The 17,459-nt window shown below is 41.8% G+C and overlaps 1 protein-coding gene across 5 annotated transcripts in view; it reads right to left on the bottom strand.

The window, feature by feature from the left end:
• Positions 1–6,168: 6,168 nt before the first annotated feature.
• Positions 6,169–17,459, bottom strand: part of JAKMIP2 (janus kinase and microtubule interacting protein 2) — a 46,315-nt gene continuing 35,024 nt past the window's right edge. For 2 of the 5 annotated variants that reach the window (XM_039559491.1, XM_039559494.1), the window contains exons 20-22: positions 16,854–16,919; positions 16,119–16,191; positions 6,169–11,824 (exon numbers count right to left, since the gene is read on the bottom strand). In XM_039559491.1, the coding sequence (XP_039415425.1) occupies positions 16,141–16,191; positions 16,854–16,919 (117 nt within the window). In that variant the 3' untranslated portion in view covers positions 6,169–11,824; positions 16,119–16,140. Of the gene's footprint in view, positions 11,825–16,118; positions 16,192–16,853; positions 16,942–17,459 lie in introns of those variants that run through there. The other 3 variants (XR_005603041.1, XM_039559493.1, XM_039559495.1) reach the window with 3 other exon arrangements.

Genomic DNA, 17,459 nt, shown 5'->3' with positions numbered 1-17,459 from the left:
GATTTCTCTTGGTAGAACATGGCTAAGAACATGGCAGGTTACTTTTGCATTGTGGCCCTTCTGATTCACTGTTAGTGATTTACCTTTCCATTATTTTTGATGTATACGTTGATACAGAATTGAGAGCCTGTGTGTGTCACCCACACATTTGTGCAGGTTAGGTGCAGGTTGAACAGTGTTAGGTACCATATCCATGGTTTGTTCTTACAGATTTAGACTAAGTGGCCATCCATCATCAGAATATTCAAATCCTTCATTCAGTGACTAGGCTAGCTGATAAAAATCCAAGTAACAGATACCATGGTAACCTCTGGAAGTTTCTGTGCTGAGAATGTAAAAACAGAGACTTGTCTTTCCTGCCAAGCTGGAATGCTTGAATTCTTTTCAGAGCCTGTATCAGTTAAGCAATTGTAATTGTACTGGCTGGCTTACCTGGGCCTTAAAGAAGGATCTTGGTGGAACTGGTCACTTTAAAAGTTCTCTGTTTCATATACAAAGAAGTCCAAACTTCTGTAGGTCGTTGTCTTTTTACTATAATACTTGGTAGATTTTGCTGTTCTTACCTATTCTTAATTCTCAGAAGTGACAGGGAAAGTTTAGCACCAATGCTTTCTATCTGTATCCAAACCCAAGAGTCTGGTTTGAGAGTTGGTTCTGGATGAAGAGGTTTACACAGAGGGCTTTCCCAGCATCACCTCTGGAACTCCTAATGCTGCAGGGGGACCGAACTCCAGCTCACATAGCAGCCCACTGCTCTCCTCTGGCTTGTCTTATAGACATGTAACATGTGTGCATTAGTCCTGTTAAGGAGTGTGTACCTTTTCTGTAATTTTTCTGTACTTTACTTTGTTTGAAACTTGAATAGTAATCGTTTCTAAAGCATTCACATTTCTCCTTTGAGTATTACAAAGCACTTTCCACAACAATAAGGAAAGGACCAGCGAGGTTCAGATTTTCCCAGCAGAGTTCTAACAATAAGGGCAGCTATGGAACAACCCAAAGTGGAGTGCTGAGGACAGTGCAGGCATCAGTGAATGGTGTGAGACCGAGGAAGCATTGCTGGGAGCATGGCAAGGAAAGCCCTAAAACATGCTGACTGAGAGAATTGCTGTGGTTCTAAGATGCTGTGGTTCTGTGTTGGTTTCAGCTGGGGTAGAGTTAATTTTCTTCACAGGGCTATGTTTTGGATTTGTGCTGAACACAGGGTTCATACTATAGAGACGTTTTTGTTATTGCTGAACAGGGCTTACACAGAGCTAAAGCCTTTTCTGTTTTTTATATGGCCACAATGGCAAGGAAGTTAGGAGTGCATGGGGGGTTGGGAGGAGACACAGGCAGGACAGGTGACCTGAACTGACCAAAGGGATATTCCATACAAGAGGATGTCATGCTCGGTATCTAACATGGGGGGAAGAAGGAGGAAGGGGGGACATTTGGAATGATGGTCTTTGTCTTCCGAAGTAACCGTTACGTGTGGTGGGGCGCCGCTCTCCTGGAGGTGGCTGAACACCTGCCGGCCCTTGGGAAACAGTTAATTAATTCCTTGTTTTGTTTTGCTTGTGTATGCAGTTTTTGCTTTACCTATTAAAGTGTCTTTATCTCAACCCATGAGTTCTCTGTCTTTTACCCTTCTGATTCTCTTCCCAATCCTGCTGGTGGAGGAGTGAGCAAGCAGCTGCATGGTACTTTGGGTTAAACGATGACAGGTTCTCATCCTGAAAAACTGTTTCACACATTCTACACTGATGACTAATGATATTTTTGTAGTTTAGTATATTTCTCTGGATTTAAATTAGAGAGAGTATCACAGCTTGCAAACTCAGGACCTAAAATATAACTGCATCCAGTGCTACTTGTCAGAATGATCTTGAATCCAAGAATTTCCTTGGCTTCCATTCATAAAAATCTATTTTAGATGACTAATGAAAACAGACTGATTTTCTTGTGTGCTGAGCACTTCCAAATCATTTTCCCACCTTCTTTTTCAGTGTAGTCTCTCCATTAATCCTAAAAAACATCCAGTTGTATTTTCTGCATGCCTGGTCAGGAATTCACATCCCTAACTTGGAAACTGTTGTTGAAATATGTTGTCTTCTGCCAGCTCTCAGACCTCCTTTATCTGTCTCCAGGAAGTGAAGGTCGTTATGTTTCCCCTGGACCATGCAAAGCAGAATAATAATCTTGTTTTGTAAAGTATATTTTGTGTCACGTTAACATGACTTAACTTCTGGGATGCTTGAAAACAAAGAATGTACAAACAAAAGACTTCCAGTTCCATTCAAATCTCTGAATGCACATAACTATGGCTATTGTAAAGAAATCAGAATTAATGAGTCACTGATCCTTACTGCAGAAGGATCTTACTGAAGATGATCCTTACTGAATTTTTATAACCATTTGTTATTAAAGGAAATGGTCTGCTCAAGACCTAAGCATTTAAAGCACTTGAGAGTCAGCAGCTGATACCCCAGCACGAGAGAGTTTGTTTCGCTCGCTTGGGGACTCAGAACTTAACTGAGTGGGTTTGTTTCTCTGATTGTGCCTTATGTGGCTCAAATATGGGTGTTTTTCCTCTGTCTGAGGCAGCTGGGGAATTTGGGCAATTTACAGCATTAGGTGAACTTCTGCATTTTACAAGGTAGGTTGGTATAGTATAAGGCCAGAAGTAAACCAAAGAGTTATCATTAATTTAGGTATGACAGGAAGTAAGATTGGTGACAGGGTCTCAGTTAGGGCTCTGGACTCAAAGCCCTGCTGGTTCTAGGCAGGTGCTCCAGATTCATCGGTGCCAAAGCTGTTCTCTCTCCCAGTCATTATCATGTAGCTAGATCTGGAAACAACAAATGACACAGGGACGGGCTGGCAGTGTGGATTAGGATTCTTAGGGTTAGGGATCTGGAATAAAAGAGTTGCTGACCTTAATTTATAGATGACCCTTGTTTGGCCCATGACAATGGGGTCACCTGCTTGGTTGCTGATTGCTTTTAGTTCTTGTGTCCCAGGGCTCAAAGGTGTCAGTTAAGTGTAGAGCTAGTTTTGTGGGCTCTGTACATCTAGGTATATGGTTTGTTATGTAACTGACTGGGACAAAATTAGGTACAAAGAGTGGGAATAGTGTTTTCATCTGCTCCAAGGACCAGAACTCGGTTCAATGGGACTGTACTGGGATTAGTATTATGGTCAATGTCGAGGTTTGCATTTGGAGGTGCTGAAGATTCGTTACTCCCTCTTTATGTTGAGAAATGTGACTGACTGACAGCCAATCCATCCCCAAGGGAGTGCCTGGTGTGGAGGAGCCTGTTTAGTGCAGCTGGGGTCCTGCCTTTGAGTGCACATCAAGCCCACCAGACATGTCCAAGTTTCAAGATCTGCAGTGAACCAGAACTCTATGCAGCATTTGAAGATACAAATGAGCAAGAAGATGGTACTGTGACATTTTCCAATCTCTGTGCTTTCCCTAGTTATCCCTAAAATGACATTCAGTTCTTGAGCACTGACCTGCAAGATCCCTCCATTGGTGGAAGTGCCTCTCATAAATGGTAAATGTTAGTTAATAATTAAGGAGTCTGTAATCCATAGATTAGTGGCTCCATTCTCTAAAGTCTCCATCTGTTGTACATACTGAAATCATTGTATCTCTAATCTCAGTCCTGTTTCAAGCTTCTAAAATGGTTTTCACAGGATTTTCTTTGTTGTGCAAAGCAGCTTGTTCATGGCTGTCACTTGCTGTCCAGGCACTGGAGCAGATGTAGCACAATGGCCTCTTGTCAGTGTCGCACAAACTATGGGATGCACCTCTGCCCAAGCAGGAACAGGGCTTTGAAATGTATATTTTGGTCATGTTCAGATTTAGTGCCCCTCAACACAAAGCAGATCGCACATTGCCAGTTATTAGGGCTTTTACTATGTTTAGACAATATCCCAAACAATATTGTTACCATCCAAAGGGGCTACAGAGACAACCCAGAGACCTTCTAATGCATAGCCAGGCTTCTCTTCACTCTAGCCATGAGCACTCACCATGCCTACTCTGGGAGAGGCACAGTCTGCGACAGGGCTCAGTCCCTCGCTTGCCAAAGTATTTATATGATGAAATACCAGACAAAATGGAGATGCCTCAAGGGTGGCCCACACAGCTGCAACCTGATGCCTCATATGACCACCATACACCCTGCCTGGGGACAGGCTGATGTGCTGTCATGTACCAGGGACAGACTCACACCAGGCCTGCCCAGGGCTTGTCCCAGGACAGTATGCAACTCCCTTGGATTGTCCCATCCTTTTATTGTGTTGTAGCTGAAGACACCTTGCAGCTGTCGCAGAGAAACACCCAGAGCAATCTGGACCCAAAATCTGGTGCAGAGTTCTTGTTATTGTCAGAAAAAGGATCCCTTGGATGGCCATGCTTCCATGTGTACACAGGAGATGGCAAAATCAGACATAGCAGATGTTATAACACCTAGGCTTACCGTTCTGAGCTGTATCTGTACAGGATGCTGGTTTTCTCGCACTGTATCTTCATTCCATCAGCAAAGTACTCCTGGTTTACTCCAGCAGGTGTTCAGGCTGGGAGTTCATGCAGGAGCTTTTCTACACCCCTACTGATCCAACTCCCATTAGCAGCAGTTTCCCTGAAATACATTTCTAATTTTATTAGAGATTTTTAGAAGAGTGAATGCCTCCTAGTCTGGTCACTGAGCAACTACTGTGTTGCACATCATTTGGCGTGAGGGATGTTTGTAAATGAGCTGCACCCCACAGCCTTATCCGGGGAGGATCCACACAGTCCTTCTGATCTGGGCTCATCCCACAGGCCCTGTAGCACGCATCTATTTTATATTGCATATATATTATCTTTAATTCTAAATTAATGCTTTTTTATATTAAACGCCCCTTCAATTTTTTTTGCAGTCAAAGAAAACGACTTCTTGGCTCAAGTTCTTTTCTTCGCTCATTACTTAAAGATTATTGTAAGGGAGATGAACGTTTGAACTCTCTAATAGTAGAGAACTAAATCTAGATCCAAATTTTTGTGTTTCAGACCCATTTAATGTGTTTCAGTCTTCTAAGAGTACTTTAAAGATATGAACTGCAGTTCTTGGGAACTGGATCTTGGGAAAGATAATGTTTAGGATTTTTTTAGTAAAGAATACATTACTGTACTGGGCTATTCTGTAATAATCTGATACTCTTTAGCTTCGATTTCTTGAGTGTAAAAAGGATGAGATAGGTATAAATACCTGGCTACAAGTATTTGGCTACAAGTTTGCACTTCCAAATGTGTTTTCCATTTACTTTCTAAGACTCTTCTTGACAATTTTCTTCCCAAAGGGCTGTTTGGCAGCGTACACAGCTCCCTGTGCCCTCGGACTGGAGATGCCGAGCATTTTGTCTCTGTGACATCAACTGCCATGAAGCGCCGCTGTGCACTGTTGAACCACTCCTCAAAATGAAATGATTCTACGATTTAAAATTAATTTTAGGCAGAGAAATTGCAAAGGTTTGATGGGGAGGGAGACGATTCCAGAGTCTGAGCCTGTCAAGGGCCGAAGGTGAGGCGCAGACCCCCTCAGTGAAACAGAAGCGGGAGCCAGCCGCGGCCCCATAGCCGGTCACCGCCGTTCCGGCTCTGGGGTTATGGTCACTTCCAGGGGTCACTGGTCACTTTTCTGCGCTTCTACCGAGACTTTTCCAAGCCGCGGTTTCCGCTCCCGGCCCGGTGCTACCCCCTGGCGGCAGGCGCGGAGAGCGGCCCCGCCCCGGGCCCCGCCGCGGGCCCCGCCCCGGCCGCAGGCCCAGCTGAAGGTAGCGAGCGGCGGCTTTCTTACTTCAAACCGTGCTAAGAGCCTTCAAGAGCTTCTGACCGTGCGCCACGAACTCCAGAAAGGCAGCAGCTTGCTGTCGTGTTTTGGTTTCTGCACAGGCCTGGCAAACAGCAATAAATTCACCCTTGGCTCCTCCTGGGACTGCTACCTGCCCTCCCTTTTCCCTAGTGATCCCCCCAGGACCTCGCTCACCCTTTAATCGAGGTACCCCCCACCCCAATGTACCCCCCACCCCTTTCTGTGTCACAGCACAGCCCCCCACGCCAGCTGGGCCCCAGCATGTGCCTCTGTGGCTCATCTTTAATGTGATTCCTCTAAACAGACTCCAGACATGCTGAATATCTCCGTGAATGTAAAGTGGTATTTTTTTAAAAAAATGCTGCTGTTTTATTTTTTATACAAACTAAAACACCAGAGGTCATTGAATCCTATATTAAATACATAAATTAAAAAATAACCATTCATAAAACTTTACATACAATAAGGATTCTCTCCTACACGTTAATACATATAGTACAGATACATGTCCAGTGTTTATCAAAGGGTCATTCTGCCAAGTCATTTACAATTTTGTTCTGGAATAAACACCAAAAAAAATCTGGAACAAAAAGTGTATATAAAACCACAGAGGTGCTGATGTGAGAGAGGGCAGGGGAAGAGAAAACCCTTTGGATCACCAGCAGCTGTGTGTTTGTTCTCTGAGCCCTGCTCATGTCACAAGAGCCTGGCCTGGGTAGTCCTCATGGGATGCCACAGAACTGAAAGCTTTGGGGTTCAGAGGATGTTTCCCACTGAGATGATGGTAGGGGGCTGGAAGATGAACAACACCTAAAAAAAATTCTCCATTGTCCTCCAGGCACATCAGTAAGAGAGGATGGGAGCTGTGAGCCAGGCTGGTAACACTGCAAGAAACACCATTTCCTACTGCAACCCCAATTACCTAAATGCATCTCACATAACCAGGCCCTCATCTGAAGTGCTGAAATTCAAAAAATAGTCTTCAGAATCTCCCAACTTGGTCACTGGAAAAAAAACAGCAAGTCAAATTGTGGTCAAGCTGATTTGTACTACCTTCTGTGGCTCACCTCCTGCTTTGGAGGGAGGGATAGCCTGGAGTGCTGCTACTCCTGAACAGCCTAGAAGGGATGCATGGGAGGGATCCAGGGCTGTATATGCTGTCCTCAAAGACTGCAGTAAATTGGTTTTTACTTTTCTGGCTGGTTTGGGGGAGGGGAGGTTGGCTGCAGTGACTAATGTGAGGGAGGATTCTCAATCCTTTCCTTCAATCAATGTCAGGAACAGCAGAAAGCCCAGGATTAACAGTCTAAGGACAGAGAAGGGTCCAGAAAAAAGAATCAGAAAACTAGTTGTCCATGAGATATGAAACTAAACCTGGAGGAGTGTACCAGCTGTGGCAGCTAAACAATCTTGATTCAGTTCCCCATGCCTAGATTGAAGTATACTTTCGTAAGTTATAGCAACAATTTCTATATGCAACAGGGAATAGGTAAGTATATGCATATATATGTATATATATGTACATATAGATACGTGTATATATAAATATATATACATATATATACACAGACATCAAACTCATTTTGCTCTAGCTGATACCAGAAAATTTGTATTAACTCATATCAGCAAGTATGTTTTAGGTATGGCATGTGTTATGCTGCAAGGAGTAAAGCAGTGGTAGTTCAGCTCCCTGGAGGGAAGAACAATCCTTGAAAAAAGTTTGCAGACCCAGGTATGCTGTGGTCAGACTACCATCCCACATCCCACCCTGAGCCCTTGGGAATGCAATACCTGCATGCATATGTATACACACAGGAGTAAGGGAGGGCAGATCAGACAAAAAAGAGAAATTAAATAAGATAACATGGCTCAGGGAGTCTAAATGATGAAGCCTGCCACAAGACCAGTCAGGTATGTTGTGAAACTTTGTACTTCTATCTATGCCATAAACCTTCTGTATGATTGCCTGAAATAATTGTTTCTAGCTCTTTTTTTTAAACCAAACCAGTGGTGGAAGTTATTGCACCATCATTGAAACCAAGTGCTGCTCATTCTTCCGCAAGAACTCAGTGCTTTAACTGCCAGCCCTAACACTGGGGAAAGCAGCCTAAAGGTGTGAAATTACCTGATGCTGCAACAGAGGAGAAAAAAGTGAGGTGGGAAGAAGGAATAACCCGAGAGAAACCACCCTTTTCATAGCTAACAAGCTGTTGTTAAGCTTCTCAGTGATCTCCAGCTGTCACAGGAGTGGGACAACTCTTTCACGGCCTGACTCCAGAGCTTCAGGACTGAACTGCTAGCTCGTGGAAAGCACATGTACGTTTGGGTCAACCTTATCCACAGGGTCTTCTGCTATGAAAAAGCAATTTGAACAAAAAGCATGCAATGTGCCGGCAGTCATGTAACGTATCTGCCTACAAGCATATTTCTTAAAAAAATGAACCAGCAGACATACAGCTTGGTGCCAGAACTCAGTAAACCCCTTGGCTGAACTAGAGTGCTTCAAGAAGATGTGGTCATTCTATAATTTAAATTAATTTAAAGGAGCAGGAAAAAAAAAATCACTTGATAATAACTTCTAATCTTCGATGGAAGGCTTAACACTATCTCCTGGCACTCAAGAAATAAGGATGTTAGCAGTCTTTGTGGAGAAACTGAGCCCAAAACTGCAATGCAGTTGGGTAAATGGACACTACTGATTAAAAGCTATTCTGGCAAAAAAAAAAAAAAGGTATCTGTGAGGGGCAGACACCCTTGATACCACAGGAACTTCCTCCCTCCTATGGCTAAGGAACTGCTTTTGATGGGCTGAGCTGCTCTGGCAAGTGACCTCACTGCTTTGTGCCTCAGCTGCGTTGTCTGTAAAAGTAAACAGGCAACCAAAGGAGAAGCTCTTTGAAAAATACTTTAAAAACTTCTGATGTGCCTAAGATGTTGGTACATGTGATCCCTGCTTTGAAGGTGTAAGTAATGCACAAGCTGTATTCTGGCCCTTAATCTTCTAGTTTGTAGTACAGAACTCCATTTCTTCCAGTTAAAATTAAGGCTCCATTGCAGAAGACACAGCCTTGCCACAGGAACCCAAAGTCTGAACAGGCAGGACTCCGTTCCCAGGGAAATGAAACCAGAGGCACTGAGAAGTGCACTGACAGCCCATCAGTGAGAAAGGGAGGGTGGGTGCAGCTGGCTGCACTGCTTCCCTCGGCACAGGACCCTCCCAGTGATTGCTGCAGGCATTATGCTCCTCAGGGACGTTTCTGACAGAGTCCTGGGTGCATGGACCTATGACCTCACGGAGGCACCAGGGCTGAGTTCCAGGCTTTGTGATTAAAGAGGTAAGTAATGCTTTGAAAGTAAAACTACTTTTAGTTACTCTCAACTGTGGAAAAATCTAAACAGATTAGCAATATTTCTTATTTGTAATAAGGTTGTGTTCACAAAGTTTTTCCCCATTTTTGGTTTATGTATCATTGATCAGGAAGCCAACTAACAAAGTCAGTTGACAAGCTGAACCAAAACATTTTTTCCAAGCTGGGACAAAACAGTTGGAAGCTGATGCTCTGTGAACCATGTCACATGGATAAGGGGATTAGCTTTCCTCCCTGCCCTGTCCTCCAACATTTCTTTCTCAGAAGCTATTCTGTAGGTCCAATTCAGTGATCCTCAGTGGTTATTCTATAGTGAAACCAAGTACAGTCGTTATTATCTCAATGGCAGTCTTTAAAGAGTATGAAAAGTATCTGATAATAGACAGGCTGTTCTTCATGGAGGGATGGTGAAGAGAGATAAGGCTTCAACTCCACTGGAAACCCTCCTTATGCCAGACACCCTCTTCTGCCATTCTTTAGCCAAGGCAGGTGGTGCTGTGTTACGATCTCAAGCACAAAACATGGTGACCTGTCCTGCCCATCCTGCAATAACCCAGACTGGTTTTTTTCCTTTCTTCCTTCCACACTGCAGCTGTCAGTTGTTCCAGAGGTTAAAACCAAAGAGGGAGAGCAGGAGTCCCTGCAGCGAGAAAGCCACACAGTTCAAATCGAGCACTTTGTTGTCAGCATCTCTTGAGTTTCTCCTACTCTGATCTGTTCATTTTTGATCCATTTGTCAGATGACAGGGTGACATTTAAATGATTGCCCTGCACAGCAGGAATAGATTTTTCTGTTGTAACTTTGGTTCCATGCCCAAGATACACTGACTTGATCAGCTGAAAGTGGTTCCTTCCCTTTCAGTTCTTCCTAGGTGATGTAGGTTGTCAGTTTATTTTTCTTCCCCTTTTGTAATTTCAACATACAGGATTTCATTAGATGCAGCATATATCATAGGTTTAGACAGGAACTGTCAGGTAACAAATTTTGAGTGATGGCTTTAAAATACAAGGTGGTTGCAGCCTTGGCTACAGGTTGTTCATTTTTATACTTTTGAAAATAGGTGTAAACAATATTCTCTTCATCGAGGGGTGGAAGCATTTGCCTTTATAAGGACTTATCTGTGTGGTCGGGCACTCTAAAAGTTAAAAAAAAAAAAAAAAGAACATCTGTATCAGATAAGGTGTAAGTTCCTCTACCTACCTATCCCAGCTTTGCCAAGATACAATCTATCAATCAGGAAGATGAAAAGGTCAGTTCTTAGAGCTATCAGTGTGAAACTGGTTTTGTCTGTATGAAAAACATTTGTGAAAATTCTGTGTATTTTGCTAAGTGTGTCCATTTAAACCCCACAAAGTGCAACCCTGTGGTGCATAAAAGTCCCCATGGGCATCTTCACATGAGTAGTATGCATAAGTTTCAATGACTCTTGAACCAAAGCTGCCTGAAATTCATCCGTTAGAAGAGCCATGGCAGCAGACAATATCCTTGGGGTGTCAGAGCAAGCCTAGAATTTTGGCTAATGCAGCACTGAGGCAAACACAAACTGCTGCTGTTCTGAGAAAGCCTACCCTACCTATGGAAAAGAACTTTGGTTCTCAGGTTTGAGACCAGGGAAAAAAGGGCATATTTTGTCTTTGTTATCTCAGTATTCAAGCCTACATAGTAAAATTCATTGGGTGCAAAATCCACACAGACCACACTTCTTTATGTGATCACAAATAAGTGAATATGTATGTTCACAAGCACAGAGAAAATGCAGGTAGGAAAATCCCACATAAACAGAAATTAGAGAGCTTCTGGTCTGGATACTGTATACTGCTGCACATGGTTTCCTTTATTTGCACATTCTTGTCCTTTGTTATTGCAGTACAGCAGTGAGTCCTGTGTTCACTCTAGGTGAGAAAGAAACCAGAAAGTATCATCTGTGACCACACTGTGAATTTCTCTCTGCTGGTTAAAAGGTCAGTAAAGGATAAACAGCACCAAGGCATTAACAAAACCAAGGACTTCTCACCATCAAGTGACTCCCTAGGATGAGTTGGGCTTTTTGTTTGTTTTGTCAAGGATCTGTTTGAAGTCCCTTATGATAAGGTTAAGACAGTTCATTTGCATTCAGTGGAAGTAAAGCAATTTTACAAAGATTCCCCTGACAATATATAGCTCAATAGTTGTAAGAAGAAGAAATGCTGAAGGCACACTCTCCATGCTGTGCTCACCTTTGCTGGGTAGGCAGGTGGTTTTTAATACAAATGGGTAACACAAATCAATGTTAGTTATTCACTCCAATTCCACGTATTTCAGCCTCGCAAAATACGACTGCGCTAAAATCCCTCTCCATCTTGCCAAGACCATTCCCAAATTGCTTCTGTCTGGAGATTTCCCCTCAGGTACTGAGGGGAGAGTATCCCATAGAGGAAAATGCAGGGGTGAAGGCAGGGGATGAGGAGCTTACCATTACCTTGTTTTTGAGGAACTGCTACAAGACTTGATGCTTTGCACCTGTGGAGTGACTGGCCTTGGTAAAACACTCTACAGGTGTCATGCGTGCTGTGATGCTGGGCCTGCTGCAGCTGTCTTTACAGTTCAAGGGAGTTCACAGCAGTGCAGATCCTCTGGAAAAGCATTGAGTTTATATATCCCCCACACACACCTCACCCGTAAGATTTTTCCACTTTCATAGTCAATGTCCCAATCTCTAAATCACTGTATCTCCACCACTGTCATGGCTCCTTCCTCTGTCATAATCGGTCTTGTTGATCCCTACCTGATGTTCATAAAGCCAAATATGCAAAAGCAGGATGGGAAAGGCAAAAGAATCTTTCATCTCCTGGGTGGTCCTAGGAGTGCCACAACCCTCTAGCAGGCTTTCTGGGACTGTAAACCACATTTCAGCTCCTGCTAATGCTTCTCATCCTCTCTATGGGGAACTGGACCCCTGTGTGCTCTGGGGACAAGCCATTATGAAGCAACAGTGAATTCACTGAGTGAAACTCATCTTGGCATTGTAGTTAGAACAGCCTTCCTGGGCTCAACGAAGTGACACCAAAGGGATTTACACCTGCTAAACCTTAGATGTTATGTAAAACAAGAGGAAAACCCATTGAAGGAGATTGGGCCAGAATGGGCGGGTGGAGGGTGGGGGAAGAAAGGGCGTGGGGAGGGAAGTGAAGTCTTGACACAGTCCCTAAGGGATCCACGTAAATTCCCCTGCAATGACATCAGTCAATTGTGCAGCTGGGACAGTCGTGTCAGCCCTAAAGACAGCACACAAATGTTTATGTTGTTTTGACTATTAGTCCTGTTCAAGGAACACAACAGCGAGGTGTGCATCAGCTCAGTGGAGAGCGAGAGCTGAATGGAACCCAGCAGCCCACGGAGACAAGATGACTGCAAGTGAAAAATAGCAAATCTGCTAGAATTTTAGGAAAAATATGGAGTTTTGACCTTAAGCATCTCATTAGTTTTTCTAACCAGCCAATACCTGCCCTCAAATTAGGCCAAAAGGACATAAGTGTTATCAGCAAATGTTCCTGTTTTATTTTAGATAGTCATGACTCTTCTTCTTTTCTGTGTGTAGTTCTCCCTTTTCTACTTTGAGAAGAGGGAAGGAATGGCTGCTCTGCAACAAAGAATGCAGTCCACCTTTGAATACATTGCAGACCTCACTGTGAGGCTACTCAAATACATTTTTCCTTTGCATGCAGGCAATGAAATGTTACAAGGCACTGGAGATACTTTCATAGGCTCCGAGACAAAGGGTTCATGAACATTACTGGAATTCCGATGTCAGAATAATAGGGGATTTTTTTTTTCTGTTTTGGGAGATGCTTATTTCAAAAGATACTGCTACATATTTGCAATCCCTGCAAAGCCATTTCTTGTCTGTAAGGTCTGTAAGTCTGTTTGCCTTCCTCTCTCTTCTGTGCTGGCATATCAAACCATGCGGACAGTCTCAGGAAGCACACACTGGCATTTTTTCCCAGGACTAGGGATTTCCTGTTCTAAGTTCAATTACAGTGCAATTAAAATTTTTCATAGGAATCATCCTTTTATTTTCTAATGCAAAATATGTCCCAACCATAAACAGAAATTCTTTTTTTAGCATTTTTGTGAATATTTTCATCATTTGCATCTACTGCTGAGAGCTTTTTTAAACTTCAGGGAAAAACTATTTTCAAAATGCAAGACCATTTAAAAATCAGGAAGACAACATTTCCTTATGAGTTCTAATATTAATGAAAATTTTAATTTGTACTTCTTGGGACGCATGCTCTACTGCTAAGACTTTACTGCATGCTTCATCTTAGAAGAGACAGGATTAGGAAAAACTGTTCAGTAGCTGAATGTCATGAACACATTTTTTTATAAAAGTGAAGTAAACTGAGCAAGGGATGTCTTTTGAGGCACCCTCTGGTTTCTTGTTTTTCTTCTACCACAGCCAGTACCACTATTGGTAAAACTAGGACATATAAGCTTCTTACCAATTCTGTAGCTGTACTAGAAGAGGCAAATACTCACTAGAGAACCAACTCCATACCCACACTGGTGGAAAATGTGGGTGCAAACTGTATATACAGAAAACTCTGAACCTCTTATTGCCCAAGTTTTTCTCATATGCTGCACAAGGACATTATTTCAGTTGGGATAGGAACTGAAAAAGGACCACAGTACAGGCAAATGGAAAAAATTCATACAGACAGGTTCTTGCAAATGTCACTATCAGTTCCTGTGATTTTTCAAGCTGCACCTTAAAACCAAGAATTTTTTTTATTTGGAATCTCCCTCTAGATTGACTGCTTGTTCTGGACTCATGATTCTGTGGTACAGCAAAAGACACAGTCATATAAAGTTATTTGCTATACTGTGTACTGTGAAAATACTGGCTTCTTAAAATTATTCTGTCCATAATTCGGTTGTCTGAGAATAATTTCTGATTTTTTTTCTCCATTATGAATAAGCAAGAAACTGTAAAGTTAAACTTTCACCAGTCACAGCCACTTAAAACATCTCGCAGCCATACCATGCTGTACCATGGTTCTCAGAAATCCTGCAGTAGGAACACAATTAACTATGCAGTTGTAACTTAAGGTGTTTAATGATCACTGGATCAAGGCAGTATGTTTTAAATAGCAGCAACTTGATAATGATATTGACTGTTGTCAAGAGCTGTCATCACTGATCTGTCCACATTTCTCTTAATTCTTTTCTATGAGTTGTTCCCCATTCAAGCCAATCTCCATGTATATTGCTAGCCCATGGAAACATTCATTTTAAGGTCTGGCCGAACAAGGACACAGTAGATTCCAGTTGATGTGGATAATTCTGAGAGTTGTCTCTGCATCAGCACAAAACTGCAAATGAAGGCTTTGATCTAGCTGAAATGAAACGCAAAGTAGGGGCTTCTCCTTAAAGGGAAAAGAAAAACCTACCAAACTGCACCCATGCCACTTAATTGTAATCAATACCTTGAATTGTACCTGGAAACATTTGTAACAACTGAGCTGGTACAAATGGTGGAAGGGCATTGTGGATACAAATATTGCTGCTAGCAAGAATTTTTCTTGCTTCTTTCCAGTCCCGTGAGATACTTTTCTCTCTCACGGAAGATATTTGTAAGAGTTCTATAAACTATGAACACCTGCGACTTTGCAAAGCCTTGTTTATAGTACAGTAGAAAAATATTTTGACAATGGATGTTCTAGGATTTTGGCCAATCACCCGCAAGGGGTGGCTGATCCTTTGACCAATTAGACTACGAAGAAAAAAGTCTATAAAAGAGTTGTAAAACAATTAAATAAAGGAATCTTGCTGCACAATTCCTGCCTGCTGGATCTCTCTTCTCCTCCCTACCACTGCGGGACACCGTGATAGGGCATGGCAGAACACCTTTCACACAACTGTATCTCAGCTTGTCTCAAGTGCAGAGCAGAGGAATTATTCATTGACACAGCTGAAGCCAGAGCCAAGAGAGACAGTGAGAAATTTAATGGTATGGGTCTGTCCCCAAATCAGAAAATTCTGCTCTGTCATTACATGTTCTTGAGACTTTAACATTATGTTTTCTAGGCTATGTTCTACTTCTGTTATCCTGGATGAAAAGAAAAATTGTCCTAGCCCAGTATCCTTATTCTGGAAGTGGCTAGCCACAGAGGGAAAAATGGGACCATTATAGTTCTCTGATTTATTTCCTCATCTTCATATTACTTTTTGAACTCTGAACTTTCAGCTGCCAAGCATACTGTGACAGACTTCTTTACAACCTGTATCCTGAACTATCAATTTTTGTTTACTTAAAGCTTATCACATGATAATTGTTTATATTAGACAGTGAACTAATACAGACAGCAAGCTGTCTGTCCATCCATCCATTCTATGACAAATTTTTTAGACCTCTCCAATACCTCCTTTTAGCAGTGTCACTTCCTGAACCAGAAAAATCCTTCCATCTCTCTGTCTCTCCCTTCCTGTCTCTCAGCAGCTGATCATTCTTCCTTGCCCTTCTTTGTATTTTTCCTGCTGCTGGACACAGAGCTCTACCTCTTTTAACATCCTGATTTATTTCCTGAGTGTTAGTTCAGAGCCCATCATAGCGTGTTTACATTTGAGGTTATTTTAACGGTTTTCCATCTGCATCCTTTTGCAAACATCAACATTGAATTTCCCCTGCAATTCTCTTGGGTATTTGATACTGTGAAATTCCTTGTTAGCTTTTATTTTTACAATTATGAATAGCACAGTATCACCAGCAACTCAGTAGTATGACAACCCCCTACTGTGAACTATTACAAATTGACAACAACCTGCTGAATTCGCTGACTCCAAACATCCACAAGAACACACAAGGATGTGATCCTCCGCTCTGTGCAAGAAGTGCTAGCTTTGAGGAAATAAATAAAACAGTCTTACCTTTCCAAGAGGCACATTGACATCAAGGCCAAAGAATAAAGGCAAGAGAGAAGAACAAGAATAGAAATAGAAACTGCAGAAGAAAAATAAGATTGTGTAAAAATTAAAGGTAACGGCATTGTAAGCATCAGAATTATTTTTGCACTCTGTAGAACAGTTAGAATAATTATTCATGCAGAAAACACTGTTATTTCCCTAGTTACTTCTGTAAGTACCACACCACCTCCCAGGCTTAGAAAACAGATCCCAATAATTTTGTTGATGGATTACAATTGGCACCATATTGAAAGCCTGAGGTGTAACTGTCACATCGTGATACCCCCATGGGTTGACAAGTCATAAAGCCGGATATCAAAAATAGCATGTGTAGTATTTTTAAGTGTGTTAAAAAACAGTATCCGCAACCCATGCTAGAAATAGCCTGGATATATTAAAAAAAAAAAAAAATATATATATATATATATATATACAAACATATATGCGCATATATGTTTATAGGTATGCACACACACACACATACCAAGCACTCACCATTACATGTTTGACAGTGTAATGTAGTATTTTAAGATTAAAGTCTGTATGCACTGACACAAACTGAAAAGAAAGGACAGTGGACCAGCACCAACAGGTGCAGCTGACTGAGCGGAATAGAAAGGTCATCTAGTTCAAGAGAACTGGAGCACTCCTTTCAAAACAAAGTTCATCAGTGTGCTTCAGAAACATAACAGAACCAACCTTTTCCTCCAGATCCTTAATTTGTCTCTTTTGGATGTCAGTTTTATCTTCTAAATCTCGGATCCTCTGGAAATCAGAAAAGAAACATCTACACTAAATTCTCAGTAAATCTGTTCCACTGAACAAGTAACTTAATGTTCCAAGTGCCAAAAGCCTAGAAATAAACAAATACATTTCTGTGGTAGGGATAATCTTGTGTCATACTGTGACTCCATCCACTCATCCTGCCACATCACAGCTTTAGCACATGTGCAACTGCTCAAAATATGATCCTGCATATATGGATATATATGCATATATGCAAAACTGGATCCTTAAATGCTGGAAATTAGTATCAATGATTGATCTGTTTCACATTATCTATTTATTAATCCTGTTGATCTATTTATTAATAGATGAAAAGTGTAAGATCATGGTTATAATCTTTAGAATTCTATCATGATTCATTAAGAATTCTCACAGTTTGATGTGTTGAAAGAAGATTGAAGTGTTATCATTAGATCCAAAATTATAAATGTATACAATACTATGAATGTATTGATTCTGTGGTGAGTGAAATATATGTAACTTATAGACAAGGTGTGTATTTTTAGCAGAGCTAGGTAC

Source organism: Corvus cornix, chromosome 13 (genome assembly GCF_000738735.6).
Source record: "Corvus cornix cornix isolate S_Up_H32 chromosome 13, ASM73873v5, whole genome shotgun sequence".
Taxonomy (NCBI): Eukaryota; Metazoa; Chordata; class Aves; order Passeriformes; family Corvidae; genus Corvus; species Corvus cornix.
Note: the sequence above shows the minus strand (reverse complement) of the source record. Positions and strands in the feature narration are given on the sequence as shown.